Raw genomic sequence first — 24,701 nt, 5'->3', positions numbered from 1 at the left:
TAGAAAATGATACTTTCAGGGACTGGAAGTAAATCAAGACACCAGAATTTACAAGGAAGTTGGAAAAGATTGAGACATGAGATAGAATAAGAGATAATAAATGGACAGTTCTGGGAGAATAATTTAAGACTTAACAATTTAAGTAGACTTTACACTAAAGGCCATACAAAGAATTTAAGCAGGACAGAGGCAGAAGTCATAAGATAAAAAAGAAGTAACAAAATAGAAAACCATAGTAATAATCATAGTGAATAAAACATTAGTTTTAATCATTAAAACCCCAAATTGCCCTCTTGTAAAGATTATTAAATTGGAACAGTATTTGGAAAACTGGATGAAGAAAAAAATATATAAGAAACAGTAGTATTAAAAACAAGAGAAAAAACCTACAAATCAAGAAACAACCCAAAAGGCAAAAAATATAAACATGCATTTCACTGAAGAAGAAATACATGTGACTGATAAATATATACAGATGCTCAACATGACTAGAATTCAGGGACATTCAAATCAAGAGCACAATGAGATGCTATTCTACACTTCAAAGATTTAACAACACTAAATGTTGCAAAGGAGTGACTAAACAGAATCTTTTATCCAGTGTTTGTATGACTATAAACTGACAATACAACTTTGGAAAACAATTTAATACTACTATAGAAATTTAAAGTATAGCCTATAATCCCCAGCAACTGGACTCCTAAGGAAACTTTTGTATATTTGTACCAGGAGGTATCTACAAGATGTTCACAGCGGCACTACATTTATTAACAAAACACTGGAAACCCAAGTACTCATCAAAGGAAGAATCAATAAGTAAATTTGGATATAGTTTTAAAAAATGGAATATTATACACCAGTAAACATGAATGAATAATAGCCAAACAGAGTATCATTGGATCACTCTTAGTAACATAATTTTGAGTGAAAACCATGTCTCAGAAGATATGATATAAATATTTTTTACTAAGTTAATAAACAAGCAAAAGTAAACATTATATTGTTTAGTCAAATACATTTAAAATAAAAAAACTTTAAAGAAGGGAATCATAAATACAAAGTTCACAACAATATTAACTTAAAGATAGGAAGTGGGAAAGGAATGCACAGATCAGTAATGAAGTACATTATTAACCAAAAATTATGAGTAATCCAATTAACTAGTTTAAAAAAAAAGCTGAAGTCTATATACATACCTCTGTATATACATCCCTATATAGATATATATATCTCTTTGCAATATATGTTAGTAAACTCCTAGGAATGGAATTTGTATATAAGTACATTTAGCATTTGGAAGTTTTCTCCATGGCCGCATAGAATGGCTACAACAGTTCATATTTTCACTGCTAAAGCATCTAAGAGTGTCAGTCTCTTACCTCCTTGCCAAAACATGGTATTATCCAACTTTTGGTTTTTGCCAGTCAGATAACTAGTATCTCCTTATTTTGATTTGTATTAAAACATGGGTCAGTTTGAGCATATTTTTATACACTTGTTGGAAATCTGTATTTGCTTATACCCTGTTCAAATTGTTTTTCTAATAGAGTTAATCCACCTTATTATTATTTTCTAAGTTCTTTTCTTTGTACATTGAAGAACACAGTCCTTGCTTATAATACATATTCTAATTATTCACTAATCACTCTGCTCTTTACCTTTGGTATGGTGTATTTTGCCATAGTTTACTGTTCACAGAGTTAAATTTACCAATCTCTTCTGTTTTAACTATTTAATTCACAGCTAACTGAATAGGTCTCTACCTTATCACGTCCCAGTGATAAAATTCTGCAGCAGAATGTACTAGTTCTTCCTTACCTGTGGATCTTTATTGGTGTTTAATGCCACCTCAATGTAGTTAAAAAATCCAAAGGCATAATCAGAGTTTTAAATGTATAAGCATAACCCCAACCTAGACTAGAGAAAATATGCTTCTGCCACAATTTGGACTTCAGATGCAAATCTTAAAATTTGTATATTATAGTATGCAGAGGTCATGAAAAGGAGGTTCCTTTACATTTCTGAATCTGATTTCAACACACATTAATTCAGTCCTATACTGATTCATGCAAAGTAAAAGACAATAAAAATAAACAAACCAAAAATATTCTTAATGAAAATGAAAAATCTGCATAGCTGGTTAAACTTGAATTTGCAGTATATGCCCCCAAAAGAGCATCTTACCTATTAGCTACCTTGAAATATATATATATATATATGTATATAGGGCATCCCAGTAGGAGGGGGAAGCACCAGTCCTTGAAGAAGCCATGGGCTGCTGAGAACAGCCAGAAGTAAGAACACCCACTCAATGGCACCCAAAACAGGAATGAGCCCCACTGCACTGCTCCCCAAGGTCCCAGAGTCACACATAAGCCCTGGGCTGTAACTGCATGACTGTGACAAAACCACAGTTATTTTCACTCAGGGAATTAGCTTATAAATTTTAGAAGAGTAAAATCTGAAAATGCATGTACTAGTCATTTTATAATTTTCCCTAGCAAACTATTAAAACTCTAAATTAGCCAACACACAGGAAAAGACGCTCCACATCGCTAGTCATCAGAGAAATGCAATTTAAAACCACAATGAGATATCACCTCGCCTCACCAGTAAGGATCGCCACCATCCAAAAGACAAACAACAACCAGTGTTGGCTGGCGAGGTTGTGCAGAAAGGGGAATCCTCTTACACGGCTGATGGGAATGTAAATTAGTTTCACCATTGTGGAAAGCAGTATGGAGGCTCCTCAAAAAGCTCAACATAGAAATACCATTTGACCCAGGAATCCCACTTCTAGGAATTTACCCTAAGAACGCAGCAGCCCAGTTTGAAAAAGACAGATGCACCCCCATGTTTTCGCAGCCACTACCTACGATAGCCAAGAAATGGAGGCAACCTAAGTGTCCATCAGTAGATGAATAGATAAAGATGTGGTATGTAAACACAATGGAATATTATTTGGCCATAAGAAGAAAACAAATCCTACCGTTTGCAACAACAGGCATGGAGCTAGAGGGTCTTATGCTCAGTGAAATAAGCCAGGCGGAGAAAGACAAGTACCAAATGATTTCACTCATATGTGTATGAGGAATATAAGAACAAAGGAAAAACGGAAGGAACAAAACAGCAGCAGAATCACAGAACCCAACAAAGAGCTAAGAGTTACCAGAGGGAAAAGGGACTGGGGAAGATGGGTGGGAAGGGAGGGAGAAGGTGGGGGTGGAGAAGAAAGGGGGCCTTACGATTAGCATGTATAATGTGGGGGTGGGCATGGGGAGGGCTGTGTGACACAGAGAAGACAAGTGGTGATTTTACAGCATCTTATTACGCTGATGGACAGTGACTCATGAGGTATGCGGCAGGGGGGTGGACTTGGTGAAGGGGGAATTCTAGTAAACATAATGTTTGTCATGTAATTGTAGATCAATGATACCAAAATAAAAAATAAAAATAAATTTTAAAAAAAAACTCTAAATCATATGTAATTGTGCAGTTGATTTCATTTGTCAAGAACTACAAGGCTCAGCTCCTGTGTTTGGAGCAAACCCTCCTTCTTCAAGCCAACAAACATTATTAGTACTTAAGTTTGTCATGTACTCACATAAATTTTAAAAGAAAAGAAAACGACACAAATAATGGTAACTTAAGTTTTTAAAAATGTGTCTAATAAAAGCTTTCTTTCATTATTATTTATTACTAACAAGACTGCTTCTCAGAATGTTTTAAAATATTTACTGCATGTAGCACTCCCTACCTCCTGTAAAGTAGTTTACATGTGTTTTCATTTTATCATTGACGTCTGAAAGCAACCATAACAGAAGTAAAATGTTAAAGTCAAACAAATTAGTATAAAAATTTATAATCTGAGTTTTAGGCCAACACTGGGCCCATGCAGGACTTCTCAAAAGAGGAATGGTTCATTCCAAGAGACTGCCTTTTTTATAATACAAAATAATTATTAGTTGACATATTACCACCACTAATCTGCTCAAGCCCTAATAATTATCAGTTTAATAAAAGATGGTAGTACTCAATTCCCACTGAGACTTAATTAGTCCAGACAGATGAAATGAAGCACGGGGCTACATTAACTTACTTAAAATTTAGGTTCTTTACTGAGATATTGTTAGCAGTAGCTTATGTTAAGATCCACATCAGGACACCTTACTCTTATCAGTTGTTTGCATTAAAACTGATTGCACTGTTGAAGAGCATTTATTAAGTATTCAGGCATCAAAAAGTGATATAAATTAAGAAGAAGAGAAACTAACATTTATTTAGTATTTGCTAAACACCAAGTACTCCAAAACAGCAACAATTCCATAACATAAGAATTATTACTGTTCCCATTTTACCGATATGGGAAATTATGGTGTCAAGAAGCCACTTTAGGATCATACCAATATCACAAATAGCCAAGAATCACAACCAAATCTGGCCCCAAAAGTAACATAGAGAAGAACAATAAGGACAAATATTTGTGCGGACAACCCAACACACTAATAGATATGTAGATTACAACAAATTTAAATTCCCATTGTTATAAGCAATATGTAACTGACTCCCCCAGAAGATTACGATCACAAAGCTGTTTAATGAACTGGATGAAAGCAAGTGTAGAGAGGGAGAACTTCAAAACCTTTATTTATGAGTGAAAGCTAGGTAGACAGCAAAATTGTAAAAACTCTGTTAAGTAACAAACTAGAAACGGGTGGTAGAAAAGAATCTGTGAATTATTAATCTTGGTAAGTCTTAAAGCTAGTAGTAAGATCATCAGATAAAAACATAACACAGATTTTTCTGAGCAGATTCAAAGTGATATAAAGAGATGAAAAACAGCACATAATTCCAGGTTATGCTTGTTAATGGTTCCAAAGGGAAAGCTGATCACCAGATGTGATCGGTGATGGAAGTTACTAGAGAATTTTAGAGGTGGTAACAGATGTGGTCCAAAATGGCAGAATGACCTGGGCTGCCAGCAAATATGATTATCATAGAGTCAAAGAATTCACAGCTATTGATGAAGTTAGGTAAATAGGAATTCAACAAGCACAGGAACAGTCTGTACTGTCACAAAGAAGTCTACAATATAAAATATGTAAGCACAGAACAAACTGAAAGGATGAAAACATCATTTAACAAAAATAACACAAGCTTCATGGGGTGGGCACTTTGTTGCCCTCACTCACTCTGTCCTGGAATCATCTGACCATGAAGATGGTTGCTTTGGTAACTGGGCTTAAAACCTACCTAAAATTTTGTTTAGAAAGGACAGCTAGAAAAGGGAAGAGCTACTATTACTGCGACTAGAAAGCCTCAGAGTAAAATGGCAGAAATGATTTAAAGACCCACAAATATTCTATAGTTGGCTAAATTCATTTTGAGACTCATGAATCAGAGAGACTTGAAGTGGTGGTACTTCAAAATTTAAAGACCCCTTACAAACTCCAAAATACGAAACCAATGGATAGACATGTCATGAAGATTTTAATGTTTGCTCTCAAATAGCAATTCTTTTTGAAAAACAATCTATGTGTGAGCCTTGTAGCATGATTCAAAAACTTTTATAACTCCAGGATTATTAATAGCTGCGTCCATCATGGATCATTCAAAGAACTAAAATTTCTGAAACAGAAGTTCAGAAATCACATTAGCACAGAAAGTGACATAATCCCTGTCCCCTTTATTTTGGACAAAGAGTCCAGAAACTATTCTATAGTTGAGTATGGTGTAAAAGTTAACCCTATCAGAAGGGAAAAAAGTTAACAGCCTTGAGTCAAAGACTGCAGCAATATTTACAAGAAAGTTGGAGTTTAATCACACCCGTGTTGAACAACTAATACGGGTCTGCCTGAAGCTGGTTTTGATTCCCCAGTGTAAGAATGACCTATTCATATTACAGCTTGAAGTCTGTGCTAGACATAAACATTTCATTCCTTCTTTGATACCATTTCCTTAACTTTAAAATGGTCTAAAATGCCAAAGAATATTCTCTTATCCAATATCTGTTTATTTGAAATAAAATATAATTGCTCTATATGATCTTGTCATGAGTTTACTTTTTTACTTATTAACTGAATAGAATGAGCTCATGACAACAGTGTAACACCTAATAACAAAACACCCTCTGAAACATGACTACCACCACAAAGAAGCCCTCACCCTGTTTCTGACTCAAGAAAAGAAGTCTAACATACTGAAGACAGCAAAGATGAGTATACTGTGGCATTTCCAGAGTGACTCTGTGGTGAGTGCCAGAACTCATATTCATTCCCCCAATGTTCAAATGAGATTTGGCACAGCTAGGGAATGGAGTCATCTGGCCAATCTCTTATTGTATGTCGGCATTTCCTGAAACCTTTTCCATGGAATAATAAAAGGGTTCCATGGTCGGTAAGTTTGAAATGCCACAGCTATCGCATCACCTGCACATTAGTCTATTAAGGCTCTGAGAAGTCATGTAGTTAAAGGAATTGGTTTTGTTAACCCAGTGTTTCCCATACTTATTTGATCACAAAGCCTACTTTTGTTTTGTGGAACATCAGTGATATGAGAAGAATTTGGGAAATGCCAAAGATTACCATGTACACATGTATTCATTACTTGTAAACAATTAAAATATAAATCCAAAACTAAAATAAGACTTCTTTGATGACTGCCGAGTACTAAAGGAAAGTGCAGCACCTCAGAGTCAACATGTGTTGGTCTATATCTTAACTTGGTAAAATGACAAGTAAATACTATTTACTGTATATTCAGTGATGCCAGAAATAAAGGACAAAAAGTCTGTTTTACAGTACTCACTGTCACTTAGCACATAATCCGAATAAAACTGATTTAGAAATACCAATATTTTGACTGACAGCATTCTAAGTGCTCAGTAAGAACATATAACTGTACTTATTTAAAAACCAATTTATCAAAGAACATCTAAATGTCTATGACCTCAGAAACTTACAACCTTAACAATAATCTCTCCTCACGTTATCAACTACATTGAGACTACTCAAACCAAAACAGTGGCACCTACTGAAGATTATTACAATACTTACCACATTACAAAAAGAATCCAGACCAATGCTATGTACATACTTAGTACATTCTGGATTAGACCAAGTAAAATTTAACAACAAGCTGAACAGCATTCTATAAAACAAAAACAAAAAGTCAGTTAGGCTAATTCTGTCTGTTTTTCTGTGCTATGGACTCATAGTGAGAAAGAAGATTGTTTTGGAACTTGATGACTGAATCAAAACTGAATTCTTTTTCTAAAGTTTATCTGCACTTACCTTAAAAGAAGTTCTTTGGGTAACTTTTTGTTAATAAGGCCTTCATCATTATTTGAGAAAACCTAAAAGAAAAAAAGGTAAACTGCTAATCAATTCTTCAATCAATCAAAAAAGTTACATGCTTTTAGATCAGAGCAGCTACTCACTGTCCTACAGATATGATGATACTAAATTCATGAAGCTACCACACATCAATATTGATGGATATAAAAACATTTAAACCTTATCACCATTTCTACACTACATTACTTTGGAAGTCCTAGCCAAGGCTATTAGACAAGAAAAATTTTTAATAAGTATCTTGATTGGAAAGGGAGAAGTAAAACAAACTCTATTCACAGATGACAGGATCTCGTATATAAAATATGCTAGAAAACCCACACAAAAAAATCTATTAGAACTAATCAAGGAGTTCAGTCACATAGCAAGTTGCAATATATCAGCATAAAAATAAATTGCATTTACATACATTAGCAATGAACAACCTGCAAATGACACTAAGAAAACTATCTCATTTGCAACAGCATCAAAATTCTTAGGAATAAATTTAACTAAAGAAGTGCAAGATTTCTATATTGAAAATGTATACAGAACATTGTTGAAAGAAATTAAAGAAGACTTAATAAATTGAAACACATCCCATGTTCATGAATTGGATTATTTAATACTGTTATATTAGCAACATTTCTCAAATTGACCTATGGATTTAATGAAATCACTATGAAATCTCAGCTTTTTTTGGAAAAAACTGAAAAGTTGAGGCTAAAATTCACATGGAAATTTAAGAGATCCAAAATAGCCAAAATAATCTCAAAAAGGAAAAAAAGTTGGAGGACTCACACTTCATGATTTCAAAACTTACTATAAAGCTACAGTAATTGAAACACTAAGGCATTAATTAGCATAAGGACATACAGATCAATGGAACAGAATTGAGAGAGTCCAGAAATAAACTCTTCTACTTACGGGCAACTGATTTTTGACAAGAGCACTAAGATAACTCAATGAGGGAAAGAAGGCAAGAATAGTCTATTCAACAATGGTCCCAGGCAGGGATAGTAGTACAGCATGGAGAATATAGTTAATGAATCTGTAACATCTTCCTATGTTGACAGATAGTAGCTGTACTAGTGGGGGGTGAGGATTTAATAAAATGGATAACTGTTGAACCTCTGTGTTGTATACGTGCAACTAATATAAGATTGTATGTCAATGATACTTTAATTTTTAAAAAATGGTGCCAGGACAACTGGACATCTACATGCAAAACAATAAAGTTGCAACCCTATCTCACATCATATAAAAATTAACTCAAAATGGATCGGCAACCTAAATAAATAAAAAAAAAACTAAAAAAAAAAGGGTTAAAACTATAACCCTTAAAAGAAAACATAAGCATAAATCTTGGATTATGTAACAATTTTTTAGATGGCACCAAAAGTACGAGCAACCAAAAAAAAGATAAACTGAACATCAAAATTAAAAAACCTTTGTGCTTCAAAGGGCATCATGAAGAAAGTGAAAAGAAAACCCATAAAATAGGAGAAAACATTTGCAATCACATACCTGTTATGGGAATTGTATCGAGAATATATAAAGAACTCTCAAAATTCAACAATAAGAAGATAAATAAAGCAGTTTGTAAATGGGCATGGGATTTGAGAAGACATTTCTGCAAAGAAAGTATGCAAATAGCTAATAAGCATACAAAAATAATTTCAGGATCATTAGATCATTAGTTATTAGGGAAGTGCAAACCAAAAACACAATGAGATACTTCATAGCCACAAGGACGGTTAAAATCAAGCAACACGGTAACCAGTGGTGAGAATCTGGAGAAACTGGAGTTCTTGTATACTGTTGGTGGGAATACAAACTGGTACAGCCACTTTGGAAAACATTCTGGCAGTTTCCCAAAGGTTAACACAAAGTCAGCATAGGAACAGCAATCCCAGTAACAGGTAACTACCTAAGAGAAATGAAAAAGCATGTGCCTATACAAAAACTTGTACATGAATGCTCAGAGCAGCATTATTCGTAAAAGTCAAAAAGTGCAAACAATCCAAATGTCCATAAGCTGATGAATAGATAAACAAATGTGGTATATCCATACAATGGAAAATTATTCAGAATTAAAATGGAATGAAGTACATATACTACAATATTACATATATTACAACAAGAATGAGCCTTGAAAACGTTATGCTACAAGAAAGAAGACACACACACAAGACCACATATAGTATAACTCCATTCACATTAAATATCCAGAAAAGGTAAGTACATGGAGACAGACTGTAGACAGACACAGAGACATGCCTGACTGGGGAAAGACTGCTGATCACATTTCCATTCATCTCAAGATATTTTCTAATATCCTTTGTTATTTCTTCTTTCATCCATTGCTTGTTTAAGAGTACATTGTTTAATTTCCACATATTTGTGAATTTTCCAGTTTTCTTTTTGTTTTTTATTTCTGGCTTCATTCTATTGTTTTCAGAGATGATACTTTATATGAGTACAATCTTTTCAAATTTATTGAATCTTGTTGGCCTAATATAAAGTCTATCCTGGAGATTGTTCCATGTAAACTTGAGAACAATATGTATTCTGCTGTTTGGGGGTAGAATGTTCTATATATCTCTGTTAAGTCTTTATAGTATTGTCCAAGTCTTCTATTTCCTTATTGATCTGCTGTATAAATGTTCTGTTACTCAAGTTGACTCCTGGTATTGAGGTCAGGTGGTGAATGACACCATAACAACCTTCACTTACCTCAATAGCTGTCAAAAGGAAGGGTTTATTTTCTGTTAGTACAAAGACAAGTGAATCAAAGTTACAAGACTTCAATTCAACATAGAGGAAAACTTTCTAGTAATTAGGATAACCCATACTAGAATGTTCTACCCTTTGAAACAGTGATGCTTTATCCACACTACTCCTGCAGAAACCCTAAAACCAGAGTTAGAAATCCCTTCTTTCAGTGGGAAGTTTGATTAGGAAATCCTCTAAGGACCAAATATCATCCAGCTTCTGCATGTACATCTTTGTTACCTTCAGCACATCATTTAACTTTTTTGTGCCAAAGTTTCCCCTTTAATAAAATGCAGATAGTAATGGAAGGTGCCACCAGGGTTGTTCTGAATTAAATAAGTTCACATATATAAAATGACTAGAACAGTCTTAGCAAACAGCAAGTGCTTAACAAACAGCTATGATGATGGTTGGGAAGTCTCTAACTATTATTGTTGAACTATCTATACTCCCTTTACTTTTGTTAGTTTGCTGTATATATTTTGGGCTCTGTCACTTGGTACATATATGATTATAATCATTATAACTTAAGGAACCAGCCATTTACCAACATATAATGACCTTCTTCATCTCCTGTTTTAACTTAAAGCCTATTTTGTATGACACTAGCACTGTCTACATGCAAAGTCTTTTTCCACATTTTTACTTTCACCCTATTTGTCTCTGGAACTAACAAGTTTCTGTAGACAGCACACAACTGGATCATGAGTTTGGGTTTCTTTGTTTTTTTAATCCATTCTACCAGTTTCTGTATTTGTTGAATTTAATAGATTTACATTTAAAGTGATAACTGCAGAATACAAAAATAGCAAAATGGCAAGTTAAGTCCTTTTCCTTATCAGTAAAGTGTACTGTTACATAAATGTCAATCAGGTCAAGTTTGTTGCTCAAATCTCTTATATCCTTGCTGACTTTTTTTGACCTATATGAATTCTACCAATTAGTAAGAAAGAGGTGTTCCTATATCAAACTATGATTATTTCTTTCCCCCTTTAGTTCTATCAATTTTTGCTTCCTGTGTCTCGAAGCTTTGTTCTGAGATGCATACATGGTTAAGATTGCTATTTCTAAAAAATTTTTGTGATTTTTTAAAAATGAATTACTCCTTAAATCACTATGATTTGTCCTTTTTCTCCAGAAATTATCCTTGTACCAACGTCAGCTTTGACAGTTATTAAAGTCAAAGTTTTTCTTCAGATTTTCACATCTTTTTCACCCTTTTACTTTCAACCTGAACCTTTATATTTCAAGTGTTTCTTATAGGCAGCATAGCTGGGCCATGCTACTTTATCGTCACTTGTATATGTACCCCAAAACACATTACTATTATTTTGTTTTATGTAATCCATAAGCTTTTGCATAAATACATGTATGAAAGAAAGATGATTTTTAATTAGGTCTCTTTATTTACCTACATATTTACCTTTCTGGTGCAGTCATTCCTTCCTTAAGATCCAAGCTTCTTTTATCATCACTTCCCTTTAGCACTGAAGCACTTCATTTAATGTTCCTTTTTATATAGGTCTGCTGTAAACAAATTATCTTTGCTTTTGTCTGTCAGAAATGTCTTTATTTCTTTTGCATTTTTGAAAAACATCTCCATGAAGATAGAATTACATGTTAACAGGTTTACCTTTTTTTTTTAAATCGCTTTAAAATGTTACACCATGGTCCTCTGGCCTGCATTGTGTCTGAGGAGGTGTCAGCTATCATTCATGTTATTGTTCCACTTTATGTAATGTTTTTCTTTTCTACCTCCCTTTAAGAATTTCTTTATAAACTTCATTGCTTTCCAGCAATTTAAGACATGGTTAAGTTTAGATTTCTTTGTATTTATTCTGCTTAGGGTATGTTATGTCCAAACTGCTGTTAAGCCTATTAAATGGATTCTTAAGTTCTGATAATATAATTTTCATTCCTAGCCTGCCCATTTGATTTTTTTTATAGTTTTCCACCTTCCTGAAATTTTCTGTCTGTTCATCTGTACTGTTCAACATCCTGGCCATCACTGCCTTTGTTTCACTTATCTCTTCTCACATTTTCTTGTTTCTTTGCACTATTATTTCATGTCAAATACTGTGAGTAAAGAACAATAGTTTACAAAGGCCAATGAAACCAAGAGCTGGTTCTTTAAAACTCAATGGACTCCCCAAGAAAATAAGAGGACTCAAATAAATAAAATCAGAAATGAAAAAGGAGACATTACAATGGACACCACAGAAATAACAAAGGATAGGACATTACCATGAATGACTTTCACTAACAAACTGGACAATCTAGGAGAAATGGATAAATTCCTAGAAACATACAATCTCCCAAGACTAAATCAGAAAGAAATAGAACATCTTAACAGACCAATTACTAGTAAAGAGATTGATTCAACAATCAAAAACCTCCAAAAACCAAAAGTCCAGAACCATGTGGCTTCACTGGTGAATTCTATGAAACACTTAAGAGTTAATATAAATCCTTCTCAAACTTTTCCAAAAAAAAGAAGAGGAAGGAACACTTCCAAATTCATTTTACAAAGTCAACATTACCCTGATACCAAAAACAGATGAAGACACCACAAGAAAAGAAAGTTACAGACCAATATCCCTGATAAACATAGATGAAAGAATCCTCAACAAAACATCAGCAAACTGAATTCAACAATACATTGAAAGGATCATATGCCATGATCAAGTAAGATTTATTCAGAGATGCAAGGATGATTCAATATCTGCAAATCAATCAACGTTATACATCACATTAACGTAAGGATAAAAATCATACAATCATCTCAACAGAAGCAGCAAAAGCATTTGACAAAATTCAACATACATTTATAACAAAAACTCAACAAGGTAGATATGAGGAAGCATATCTCAATATAATTAAGGCCATATATAACAAGCCTACAGCTAACATCATACTCAACAGTAAAAGCTGAAAACTTTTCCTCTAAGATCAGGAACAAGACAAAGGTTCCCACTTTTATTCAACATAGTACTGGAAGTTCTAGCCACAGAAATTAGGCAAGAAAAATAAATAAAATTGAAAGGAAGAAGTAAAATAGTTACTATTTGCAGATGACATGAAATTATATATAAAAAACCCTAAAGACACCACAAAAAAAAACTATTAGAATAAACAAATTCAGCAAAGTTGCAAGATACAAAATCAATATACAAAAATCTGTTGCATTTCTACATGCTATTACAAAGTAAAAGAAATTAAGAAAAAAATCCCATTCATAATTGCACCTAAAATGATTAAATATCTAGGAGTTAATGAAACCAAGGAAGTGAGAGTACACTGAAAAAACAAAATACTGATGAAAGAATTTGAAGAAGACACATTTAGATGGAATGGAGATATTCTATGCTCATGGATTAGAAGAATTAATATTGTTAAAATATCCATAGTACCCCAAATAATCTACAGATTAAATGCAATTCCTATCAAAATTCCAATGGCACTTTTTACAGAAATAAAAAAAAACAATCCTATCATATGAACTACAAAGACTTTGAAGAGCTAAAACAATCTTGAGAAAGAAGAACAAAGCTGCAGGCATCATGCCTTCTGACTTCAAACTATATTCACAAAACTATAGTAATCAAAACAACATGGGATTGGCACAAAAACAGATGCAGATCAATGGAACAGAATACAGAGCTCAGAAATAAACCCATACATATATGACAATTAATTTACGACAAAGAAACTAAGAATATACATTAGAGAAAGGACAGGTTCTTCAAAAATTGGGTAAACTGGACAGTCACATTCAAAAGAATGAAACTGGACTACGACATTACATGCTATACAAAAATTAACTCAAAACGGATGAACAGCTTTATGTCCAAGACCTGAAACCATAAAATCCCTAGAAGAAAACATGGGCAATAAGCTCCCTGATATAGGCTCAGAGATAACTTTTTGGATTTGACAACAAAAGCAAAGGCAACAGAAGCAAAAATAAACAAATGGCCTACATCAAACTAAAAAGTTTCAGCATAGCAAAGGAAGCCATCAACAAAATGAAGAGGCAACCTGCCTGATGTGAGAAAATATTTGCAAATCATATCTGATAAAGGTTTAATATCCAAAATATATAAAGAACTCATACAACTCAACAGCAAAAAATGTCCAATTAAAAAATGGACAGAAGGTGAAAGACCTATACCCCGAAAACTACAAGACATTCTTAAGAGAAATTAAAGAGGACACTAACAAATGGAAACTCATCCCATGCTCCTGGCTAGGAAGAATTAATTTTGTCAAAATGGCCATCCTGCCCAAAGCAATCTACAGATTTAATGCAATCCCTATCAAATTACCAACAGTATTCTTCAACGAACTGGAAAAAATAGTTCTAAAATTCATATGGAACCACCAAAGACCCCGAATAGCTAAAGCAATCCTGAGAAGGAAGAATAAAGTGGGAGGGATCTCACTTTCCAACTTCCAGCTCTACTACAAAGCCACAGTAATCAAGACAATTTGGTACTGGCACAAGAACAGAGCCACAGACCAGTAGAAGAGAACAAGAGTCTCCAAACATTAACCCAAACATATATGGTCAATTAATATACAATAAAGGAGCCATGGACATACATTGGGGAAATGACAGCCTCTTCAACAGCTGGTGTTGGCAAAACTGGACAGCTACATGTAAGAGAATGAAACTGGATCATTGTCTAACCCCATACACAAAAGTAAATTCGAAATGAATCAAGACCTGAATGTAAGCCATGAAACCATAAAACTCTTAGAAAAAAATATAGGCAAAAATCTCTTGGACATAAACATGAGCAACTTCTTCATGAACATATCTCCCCGGGCAAGGGAAACAAAAGCAAAAATGAACAAGTGGGACTATATCAAGCTGAAAAGCTTCTGTACAGCAAAGGACACCATCAATAGAACAAAAAGGTATCCTACAGGATGGGAGAATATATTCATAAATGACAGATCCGATAAAGGGTTGACATCCAAAATATAAAGAGCTCACCCATCTCAACAAACAAAAAGCAAATAATCCAATTAAAAAATGGGCAGAGGAGCTGAACATACAGTTTTCCAAAGAAGAAATTCAGATGGCCAACAGGCACATGAAAAGATGCTTCATGTCCCTAATCATCAGAGAAATGCAAATTAAAACCACAATGAGATATCATCTCACACCAGTAAGGATAGCCACCATCCAAAAGACAAACAACAACAAATCTTGGCGAGGTTGTGGAGAAAGGGGAACCCTCCTACACTGCTGGTGGGAATGTAAATTAGTTCAACCATTGTGAAAAGCAGTATAGAGGTTCCTCAAAAAGCACAAAATAGAAATACCATTTGACCCAGGAATCCCACTTCTAGGAATTTACCCTAAGAATGCAGCAGCCCAATTTGAAAAAGACAGATGCACCCCTATGTTTATTGCTACACTATTTACAATAGCCAAGAAATGGAAGCAACCTAAGTGTCCATCAGTAGATGAATGGATAAAGAAGAGGTGGTATATATACACAATGGAATATTATTCAGCCATAAGAAGAAAACAAATCCTACCATTTGCAACAACATGGATGGAGCTAGAGGGCATTATGCTCAGTGAAATAAGCCAGGCGGAGAAAGATAAGTACCAAATGATTTCACTCATCTGTGAAGTATAAGAACAAAGCAAAAACTGAAGGAACAAAACAGGAGCAGAATCACAGAACCCAAGAAAGGACTAACAGTTACCAAAGGGAAAGGGACTTGGGGGATGGGTGGAAAGGGAAGGATAAGTGGGGGGAAGAAGAAAGGGGTCCTTACGATTAGCATGTATAATCGGGGGGAGCACAGGGAGGGCTGTGCAACACAGAGAAGACAAGTAGTGATTTTACAGCATCTCACTACACTGATGGATAGTGACTAATGGGGTGTGTTGGGGGGACTTGGTGAAGGGGGTAGTCTAGTAAACATAATGTTCCTCATGTAATTGTAGACTAATGATACCAAAAAAAAAAAGGGCAGAAGTTCTAAATAGACATTTGTCTAAAGAAGACATACAGATGGTCAACAGGTATATGAAAAGGTGCTCAATATCACTAATATCAGGAAAATGCACATCAAAACCCCAATGAGATATTACCTTAAGCCTGTTGGAATGGCTATTATCAAAAAGAGAAGAAATAACATGTTGACAAGGATGTGGAAAAAAGGGAACCCTTACGCACTGTTGGTGGGAAGGTACATTGTTGTAGCCACTATGGAAAACAGTAGAAAGGTTCCTAAAAAACTTAGGTAAAATTACCATATGATCCACTTCTAGGTATTAACCTGAAGAAAACAAAAACACTATCTGGAAAAGGTATCTGTATCCCAATGTTCATTGCAGCATTATTTACAATGGCCAAGATATGAAAGTAACCTGTGTCCATCAATGGAGCAATGGATAAAGAAAATGTGGTATATATACAAATGAATATAATTATTATTCAGCCATAAAAAAAGAATGAAGTCTTGTCATTTGTGATCACATGGATAGATCTTGAGGGCATTAGTGAAGTAAGTCAGAGAAAGGCAAATACCATATGATTTCACTTATATGTGGAATCTAAAAAAAGAAAAGAAAAACAAGCTCATAGGTAGAACAGATTTGTGGTTACCAGAGGCAGGGGGGTGAACAAATTGGGTGAATGAGGTCAAAAGGTACAAACTTCCAGTTATAAAATAAATTAATCATGAGGATATAAGGTACAGCATGTTGACTATCATTAGTACTGTGTGGCATATTTGAAAGTTGCTAAGAGAGTAGATCTTAGAAGTTCTCATTAGAAAACAATTTGTAACTATGTATGGTGACAGATGTTAACTAGATTTATTTCACCCATCATTTTCCAATATATACAAATACTGAATTACATTTTACAACTGAAGGTAATACAATGCCATATGAAAAATACATCTTGATTTTTTTTAAAAAGAATAGTAATTTACTTCCATAAAGGTCAGCTGCTTTTCAATTTGGTTGCTTGTGGGGATGCAGAAGAGGCTGAATCCTTTTAATTTATATATATATAACTGAGCTGGCTTCAAGATTCATTGCAGCATTGTTAGATTCAGTTCAAGAATGACTTAAAATTACTTTTCGGTAATTTTAAGATGAGGACTATCTAAGGAGAAGATGGGATCTGAGCACTCATGAAACTTAAGACCTCTGAGCTCTACAGCCTAGCTGGAAGCCTTCTTAACTGTGAAAGATCTGTCTCTTGTACATTTTGGCTGCCAGCTGGGTCATTGTGTTTGCTCCCCAGTAGCACCCTCTGCTGTCTGCGCCTTAAGACCTTTCTTTCTCTGCCCTGTTACTAGGACTGCACCTTCTGAAAGGCTATTGCCTTGTCCTTAGGGAAAATCCAGATAGCTCCAGAGGGCTATTTCTCAGCTCTCCTGTCATGCCCCAAGCTTGTATAAGCAGCCCTGCCTTCACTTGGGAAAAGCCCCTAGGGACTCAGAGAGACTTCTAAGAACTTTCCTGCCCAGCCCCTAGCCTGCAGCAGGCTCTGCCCACCTCAACTGCTCTCAGCTCTCCTCCCCTGGTCCCAGGCTCCAGCACACTATATCCAGTTAACAAAGGCCCCTGAGAAAGAGCTGGCAGGGAGGTGAAGCCTTGCTCTGTGACTACGGCTCCTCGGGATTCCAACTGTCAATGCAGACCACGTACAGTCAATACAAATTTGGCTGGTTTCTCTTTACCTGTCCATAGCAGATTCTTCCTCCCCCTAACCCAACAGGGATTAGAGTTTCTATGTGTCTCCTTTTTATATGGGAAGGGCATTTTTTTGGTCTACATTTCAATTTAGATTTTTTGTGTGTCTTCAGCTCTCTAGTGGGTTTTGGAGAACTTTGATTTTCTAGCTTCCCTACTTTCTCACTACTGGGGTGAAAACAATGATGTCAAACTTTTACAACTTTGAATTATCAGAAAGTGGAAGGCTTTTGTTACCCTTTTTGAGAGAAGAAAAACAGATTTGGAGCAGATAAATTACTTGGCCAAGGCTTAGAACTAAAAAAAACACAAAACAAAACAGAAAACCTACAATTAAACTTATATCTCCTGACACCAAGTCTACAGTTCTGTGTACTGCACAAAGTACTACACTGAGGTAGGTAGGACAGGCTGTTTGACTTTGGGCAAGTCATTTAACCTCTCTATTTATAGTTTGCAAAATGAAGACATTGTTCTGGAGAAACTGAAAAGTCTCTTCCAATTCTAATACTGTAAGATTCACTGAAATTATGTTTTTAAAATATAAACCATCACATTATTTCTGAAAGCACAATTGTGTCTTTAGATGTTTTTAGATTTTAGAAGTCTAATAAGGATCACAGATTTATCAAGACCAAAACCAACTCCTCTTGTCTTTATACCTCCCCTAAATTTACTCCTCCACACAGTCTACATCTCAGTAAATGACAACTCCTTCCTACTGCTCAGGCTCAAACCATTGGAACCATCCTTGACTTTCTTTCCTTTTATATTCCACAACCAATTCAGTAGCTCATCTTATGGACTACTGCAATAATGTCCTGTCTGGCCTCCTTTGTTTTTGTCCTTTCTCCCCTCACTCCTACCCCACCCTGTACTGTCTACACAGCAAACAGAATGGTTTTCTTATGAAATATCGATCATATTATGTCATTCATCTTAAACCTTGCCAATTATTTCCCCTTTCCTCAAAAGAAAGGTGAAGTCCTTTAAATGGCTTGTAAGTCCTCTGCGATCTCGTCTCCCTGACTACTTTGACCTTACCTCCTACCCTGCTCCTGTCTTACTCCACTCCAGCCACACTGTTATCCTTGCTATTCCTCCAACACACCAGGCATGTTCTTGCTTCAAGACCTTTGCACTTGTGACCCTTCCTGAAACAGCCTTTCTCCCGGCATTCCCATGACATTTCCTCTGCTCAAATGTCATCTTATCACAGAGGCCTTCCCTTCCACCACACAGAAAAAGCAACCCCCTCTTCCTCTCATTCACTTTTCTATCATGCCTTAAAACTTCATTTCTCTTACTCAACTTTATTTTTCTCCAAAGCACTTTTCACCACCTTATCTGTATGTTTATTATCTCTCTTTCTGCCTACAATTATATCTCCTGAACTCCAAGCTCCTGGGCCTTGTCTCTTCACTGATCGTTGGATACCCACTGCCTAGAACAGTGACTGGCACATAGTAGCACACAATAAATACATGAGAGATAGAAAAACACAGGACAGAAAATTCAATGGAAAGACACAGTTACAGGGACAGAACTGAAAACTAGAAAGCTGGGTTTGAACCTTGATTCTGATTCCACAAAACTCCCAGGGACCGCCCTGTTCTCCGTCCCAGACCCCTCTGCTCCAGCCCCATCTCTCTCACAGCCACCCCAAGGCTGCAAGTGGCAGTGGCAGAGGTAGACACCACACAGACTACTGGTAAGTCACAAAGTGAGGCAGGGAAGGCGGAGGAAATAGTGTTGTCCAGCCTGTGGCTGTCCATATCTCACCTTTGGTTGTCTACACTGTAAAAAATAAGTATGTCCTGCAGGATGTCATTGGATAGCATCATAATAGTTTGTTATAAAATACAATACAGCTATGGACTCAGCTGGTAAGACACTGGGACTCTTTACTTTTTTTATTGAAGTATTAATATACAATCTTACTTATTTTTTTTATTGAAGTTTCAAATATACAACACAGTGGCTCAACAGTTACCCATATTATTAAATCCTTACCCCCTCTACTGTGGTTACTATCTGTCAACATAGTAAGATGTTACAGAATCATTAACTGTATTCACTATGTTGTACTACTGTCCCTGTGACCAACTTATATTGAAGACACTGCAACTCGTAATCTTGGTGTAGTACATTCATGCCAGGCACTGGGCACAATCTTTAGTTTGGAAAGAAGCCATGGTGTAAATGGGTAAGATTCCAGACTTTGAAGAAACACACTGATTGAGTTCAAATCCTGTCTCTGCCACTCACCAACTATGTGATTTGGGGCAAACTGCCTAATCAGTCTGGGCCTGTTAAATGGGTGTAATAATGTCAATCTCATAGGGATGTTGTAAAGATTAAATAAAACAAATGTGATGTGATCAGCCTAGAAGTGGGCACATGGAGGGCTCTATGAAGATTCATTGTTACAATTACTAAAAATTATGTTCCAGGACAGATAAAGGGAGACTAATACTGTCAAGAGTAGGAAAATTAATATATAGAGAAACCTCTTCTTTTGATGATCTGTTAACATAGATCTCATTATATAAGTCTCTTAACTATACTATGGGATAGAGACTAAAACTATCTGCATACTTTGGATATATTTTATTGTAAAGCTCATCTCCCACCTTGTTTCCCAGCACCTCTGACAATCCGTAACCATAGACAAATACAGAAATGCAAGTGCCAAAATAGGGGTAAAGTCCAAGTGAATGAATTAAAATTGGAAAACTGTGATATAATATTATTTTATATTTCCCAAAATACTGCCTCACAAGCTGAAGTATAATAAAAATGTGATAATAATAGGTATCCTAATGTATATTTTGATCCATGTGAATTCAAGTTTAGACAATTATTTTATGTCTTCTTGTAAAAATTTTAGAGTATACAACTAAAATAAACTCAAAAATTACTATTAGGAAAAAAACCTCAGAAAATAAAATTGTTTTTAAAACAGCTCATCCCCCATGTCTAACTGACTTCACATAAAATATCAGTCTTTCTGATTCATGAAAAGCAGGTGCCAATTCCTGAACACAAACTGAAATGACAGGAGAAATTTTCAGTATTATTACAGCCATGAGTATGAACTTTAAGTCTCCTTCATTCCATCTTTGTGAAAGAGGGGAGGGAAAAGAAGAGAGAAGGCGAGGTGTGCCTCTTCTGTTCTGTAGCATCTAGTCCAGTGCCAGGAACAAAAAAGGAGTATTTATAAGTGCTCAAAAAAATTAAAAATAAAGAAAACTGATTTCCTAACACATATATGGCATATATATTAGAGAACATAGAATGATACACACTACATTACAGCATAATCTAGTGTTCTGAGACAAAGTGCCTGGTTTTGAAATCTGATGCAGTTATCTGCTGGGTGACCTGGACAAGTTACTTCACCTCTCTGTGCCTCATTTTCCACATCTCTAGAATGGGGAAATGGTATCTTCCTCATAGGGTGGTTGTGATAGTTCAATAAAGACACATGATTAGAAAAATGTCTCACACATAGAATGTACACACTGTCAGCTGATATTATAGAAGCAAGAGAAACAAGTGGCTTACTTGAAGAAATTTTCATTAAGAAATAAGTTAAGCAGAGTTCCAAAATTAATCTGCAAAGTCATTTGTAGCAACTGCTAAAGTTGTATGTTTAGATTCAAGCATTTAATGAAGGGTAATGTTATGACCTCAAATACAGTTTTGGGGATTACACAGGCAGCCTCCTCATCCTCCCCTCCTGTATTAACCATCCCCCACTTCTCTTGGAGCCCAAGTGTCAGTTTATCACTCCCTTTCATGAATTAAATTCTTAATGCTTAAAGATACACCAAAAGCAAAGCACTTGTAAATTTAGCAAAGCAACCACTAACCCACACGTACAGTTAAATGCTTTAATTTTAGAGTAAATAAAACTAAAATTCACAATAGCGAATCAAAGTGGATTGTGGGTCAGGATGGAAGGGGTGGTCAAAGGAGAAGAAAAGGAAAATGGGACAACAGGAGAAATATAAGACTTTAGGGTGCTGTGAAAATCTAATTCCTGAATATTCTTCCTTTCTCCTGCTATAACTGTAAGGGCTTTTCTCACATATGACATATAAAAAAAAGTCACTGCACTATTTAAAACACTTCAGATTTTTAAAAATTCATTTCCTGAAACTGTTATTGGCTCCATTAATTTGTCACTTAAGAGAAATTCAGAATTAAAAGGAAACATACACCAAATAAAGAAGACATTGCTGTTATTTCTAAGTGATGTTCTTATCCTGCTATCAATAGGCCACACACCCAGCAGTTGTTTTCTCCACAAAGAAGACACAGACCATCCACCTTCTCTTACTGCCATGCCTCTCAGGGTTCCAAATTGTAGGTATTCTCTCCCGAAGACCAGCTGGCACTTGGGGAGCACCCTGCATTCTCAGTCTTATTAACATTTCCACTAATGCTTGTAGATAAGCAAATCTACACTAAATTATTGATGGTTAAAAAGCTGTTCTTTAAATTAGGCATTTCCTTCTTTGCCACTCCGACCCCCTCTCCAACATTCTATACCAAAGGTGTATCTCCAAGAAAAGTCCAGCTCCTTTCTTCTTTTATACTCCTTTGGAGGCCTCTGAAGACATCACACTTTTGGGTGGCAATTCCCTGAATCCTGTCTATGCAAGGCAACACCTTGGCTGAGCCCTCCAGTCAGGTTTTAAAAAACTAGCATAATGGGGCCAAGTGATAATGCCCACTTACTCTCCAGTTCATTGAATAAAGGTAATGATTTAAGATATTTACAATGTACTACTTATGAATTAAATTCTTGATGAAGGTGTTGCACTCAGAAAAAACCTCCAGCTTTAATGCTTTTTTTCCAAAAGGAGGGGGGAATCTCCAAAATTACAAATAAAATTTCCACATGCTAAAAAAACCTGTCAGAGTGATAAATTTGAGATAAATACATATTATGCCTTATACTATTTATATATAATTGCATAGTAATGAGGCAGGTAGCACACAGGCTGCAATATAGTGTTCATGTGAATGTACATGATATCCATGGATATTCTTTTTTTATTAACCACACCCTCTTCGAGTGGCTACCCAGTCTCGTCGGGGCCGGAGAGGTTCACGCCGCCCGGCGGTCCGCTGGGTGGGAGTCCCGGTAGGATCCCTGGCACTTCAGGGCCCCGAGCACCGCGTCGCGGTCGTCTCGGGGCGAGCGTCGGGGCTCCAGGGCCCCCAGGGCTCTGTTCCCCGGGCTCGCCCCGCCCTCCCCTCACAGCAGCCCACAGGCCGCGGCCCGGCCTCGCCCACCCCGCAGAGGCCAAGCGGGGTCGCAGCCCGGTCGCACGGGCCAGACGGGCATGAGCCCCACACTCACCATGGCCGGAGAGCAGCCAGGGCGCCCACAGCCGCGAGTCACAAGGCGCCGGCACCGCCCGTTGTCCTGGTGACGCCAGCCAGGCGCCCCGCCCCATTCCCTAGGTGGGCTCGGAGGCGGCCAATGGCGGCCGTAGAACACGTGACATCTAGGGGCGGAGCCTTTGGGCCCGCCCCCTCCGCGCCCCACGCCCGGGGGTCTGGGGCGGGGCGTCCCACTCTGCATCTGAACAGCATCACCCTGACTGACCACTTTGACGTCTTTACCTGACTCAGCTCAACCGCAGACTACCCAGCTGGAAGGGACCCTGATGGATTTTGAGACAAGATTACACAGGTTGTACATGATTATTGAAGACATTTTAAACTAAGGATAACACGAATTAAAAAGAAACAAACCACACCGAATCCCAGCACCTGTGAGGTATCCACTGCGTATATTCGAGTCTGTATGCTTCCAAGCTGCCAGTGAAATATATATTGTAATGTGTTGTATTCTTAAAAATGGAAGGAAACTGTACACACTTTTATAATCTACCATTTTCCATTAAAAGTTATTATCTTTGCATGCCACTTCATGGAACAGCAGTGTGTGTACACTAATGAATTGAATTAATCAGTAATTTGTTGGATGCTTGTCATATGGTCATATCTTCACATTAACTCTATGAAGAAGAGACACATTCAACAGTTGATCTAACATTTCCCCCTTAACTTTTAATAGGCATCTCAAACTTAATATAGCTCAAATGAGACTTTTGATCCAAGTTTCTTACTCTCCAGTTTTCCTCATCCCAGCAAATGTTCATACTATCCCCTTTGTTGCTCAGGACAAAAACCTGGGAATATCCTCTTTCCTCTCTTTTCCTCATACCTCATATCCAACCCAGTAACAAATGTTCTTGACTCTATCCTTAAATAAATCCTGCGTCTCAGGATTGATTTCTCACCATCTCCACTCACAGCCACCATAACAGCTTGCCTAAATTAGTCTCCCTGCCACCTGTCTTCCCTCCTACAGTTTACACAGCAGCAGCATTTCAGTGGCTTCTTGTGGCACTTAACAAAAAAATCCAAACTCTTCCCATGGTCTACAAGGTCCTCCATGATGGGGGCTGTGCCTACTGCATTAACCTCATCTCCTACTACACTTCCCTCATTCACTCCACACTAGCCTCACTCTATTTCCTACGGTTCCTCAAACGTGTCAAACATTGTCCTACTTAAGAATCTCAGCAACAACTGCTTCCTTTATTTGGAATGTTCATCCTCCAGAAGTTCACACTGCCCACTCATGCACTTGATACAGGTCAGTTAGCTCCTCAAATGTCATCTTTACAGAAGCCTTCATTGATTGTTCAATCCAAAATATCTCACCCCAGTTAACTCTTTCTCATCCCAGTCAGCCTCTCTTATAGCTCTGTCCTGTTTTCAAAATGTGTAGTGCCCCTTGAAATTGTCTTTTAAAATACTTGGTGTATTAATCACTG

General features: G+C 36.4%; 1 protein-coding gene across 8 annotated transcripts in view; it reads right to left on the bottom strand.

Moving 5' to 3' along the window:
- The window catches only part of FBXL2 (F-box and leucine rich repeat protein 2), a 117,530-nt gene extending 94,200 nt beyond the window's left edge, over positions 1-23,330 (bottom strand). For 4 of the 8 annotated variants that reach the window (XR_005058638.2, XR_005058639.2, XM_037008652.2 and 1 more), the window contains exons 1-2: positions 23,213-23,330; positions 7,293-7,354 (exon numbers count right to left, since the gene is read on the bottom strand). Coding sequence is in view for 3 of the 8 variants with exons in the window: in XM_037008652.2 (XP_036864547.1) it covers positions 7,293-7,354; positions 23,213-23,215 (65 nt within the window). In the remaining 5 variants the exon portion in view is untranslated. Of the gene's footprint in view, positions 1-7,055; positions 7,150-7,292; positions 7,355-23,212 lie in introns of those variants that run through there. The other 4 variants (XM_037008653.2, XM_037008657.2, XM_037008655.2 and 1 more) reach the window with 4 other exon arrangements.
- Positions 23,331-24,701: the final 1,371 nt, after the last annotated feature.

Source organism: Manis javanica, chromosome 15 (genome assembly GCF_040802235.1).
Source record: "Manis javanica isolate MJ-LG chromosome 15, MJ_LKY, whole genome shotgun sequence".
Taxonomy (NCBI): Eukaryota; Metazoa; Chordata; class Mammalia; order Pholidota; family Manidae; genus Manis; species Manis javanica.
Note: the sequence above shows the minus strand (reverse complement) of the source record. Positions and strands in the feature narration are given on the sequence as shown.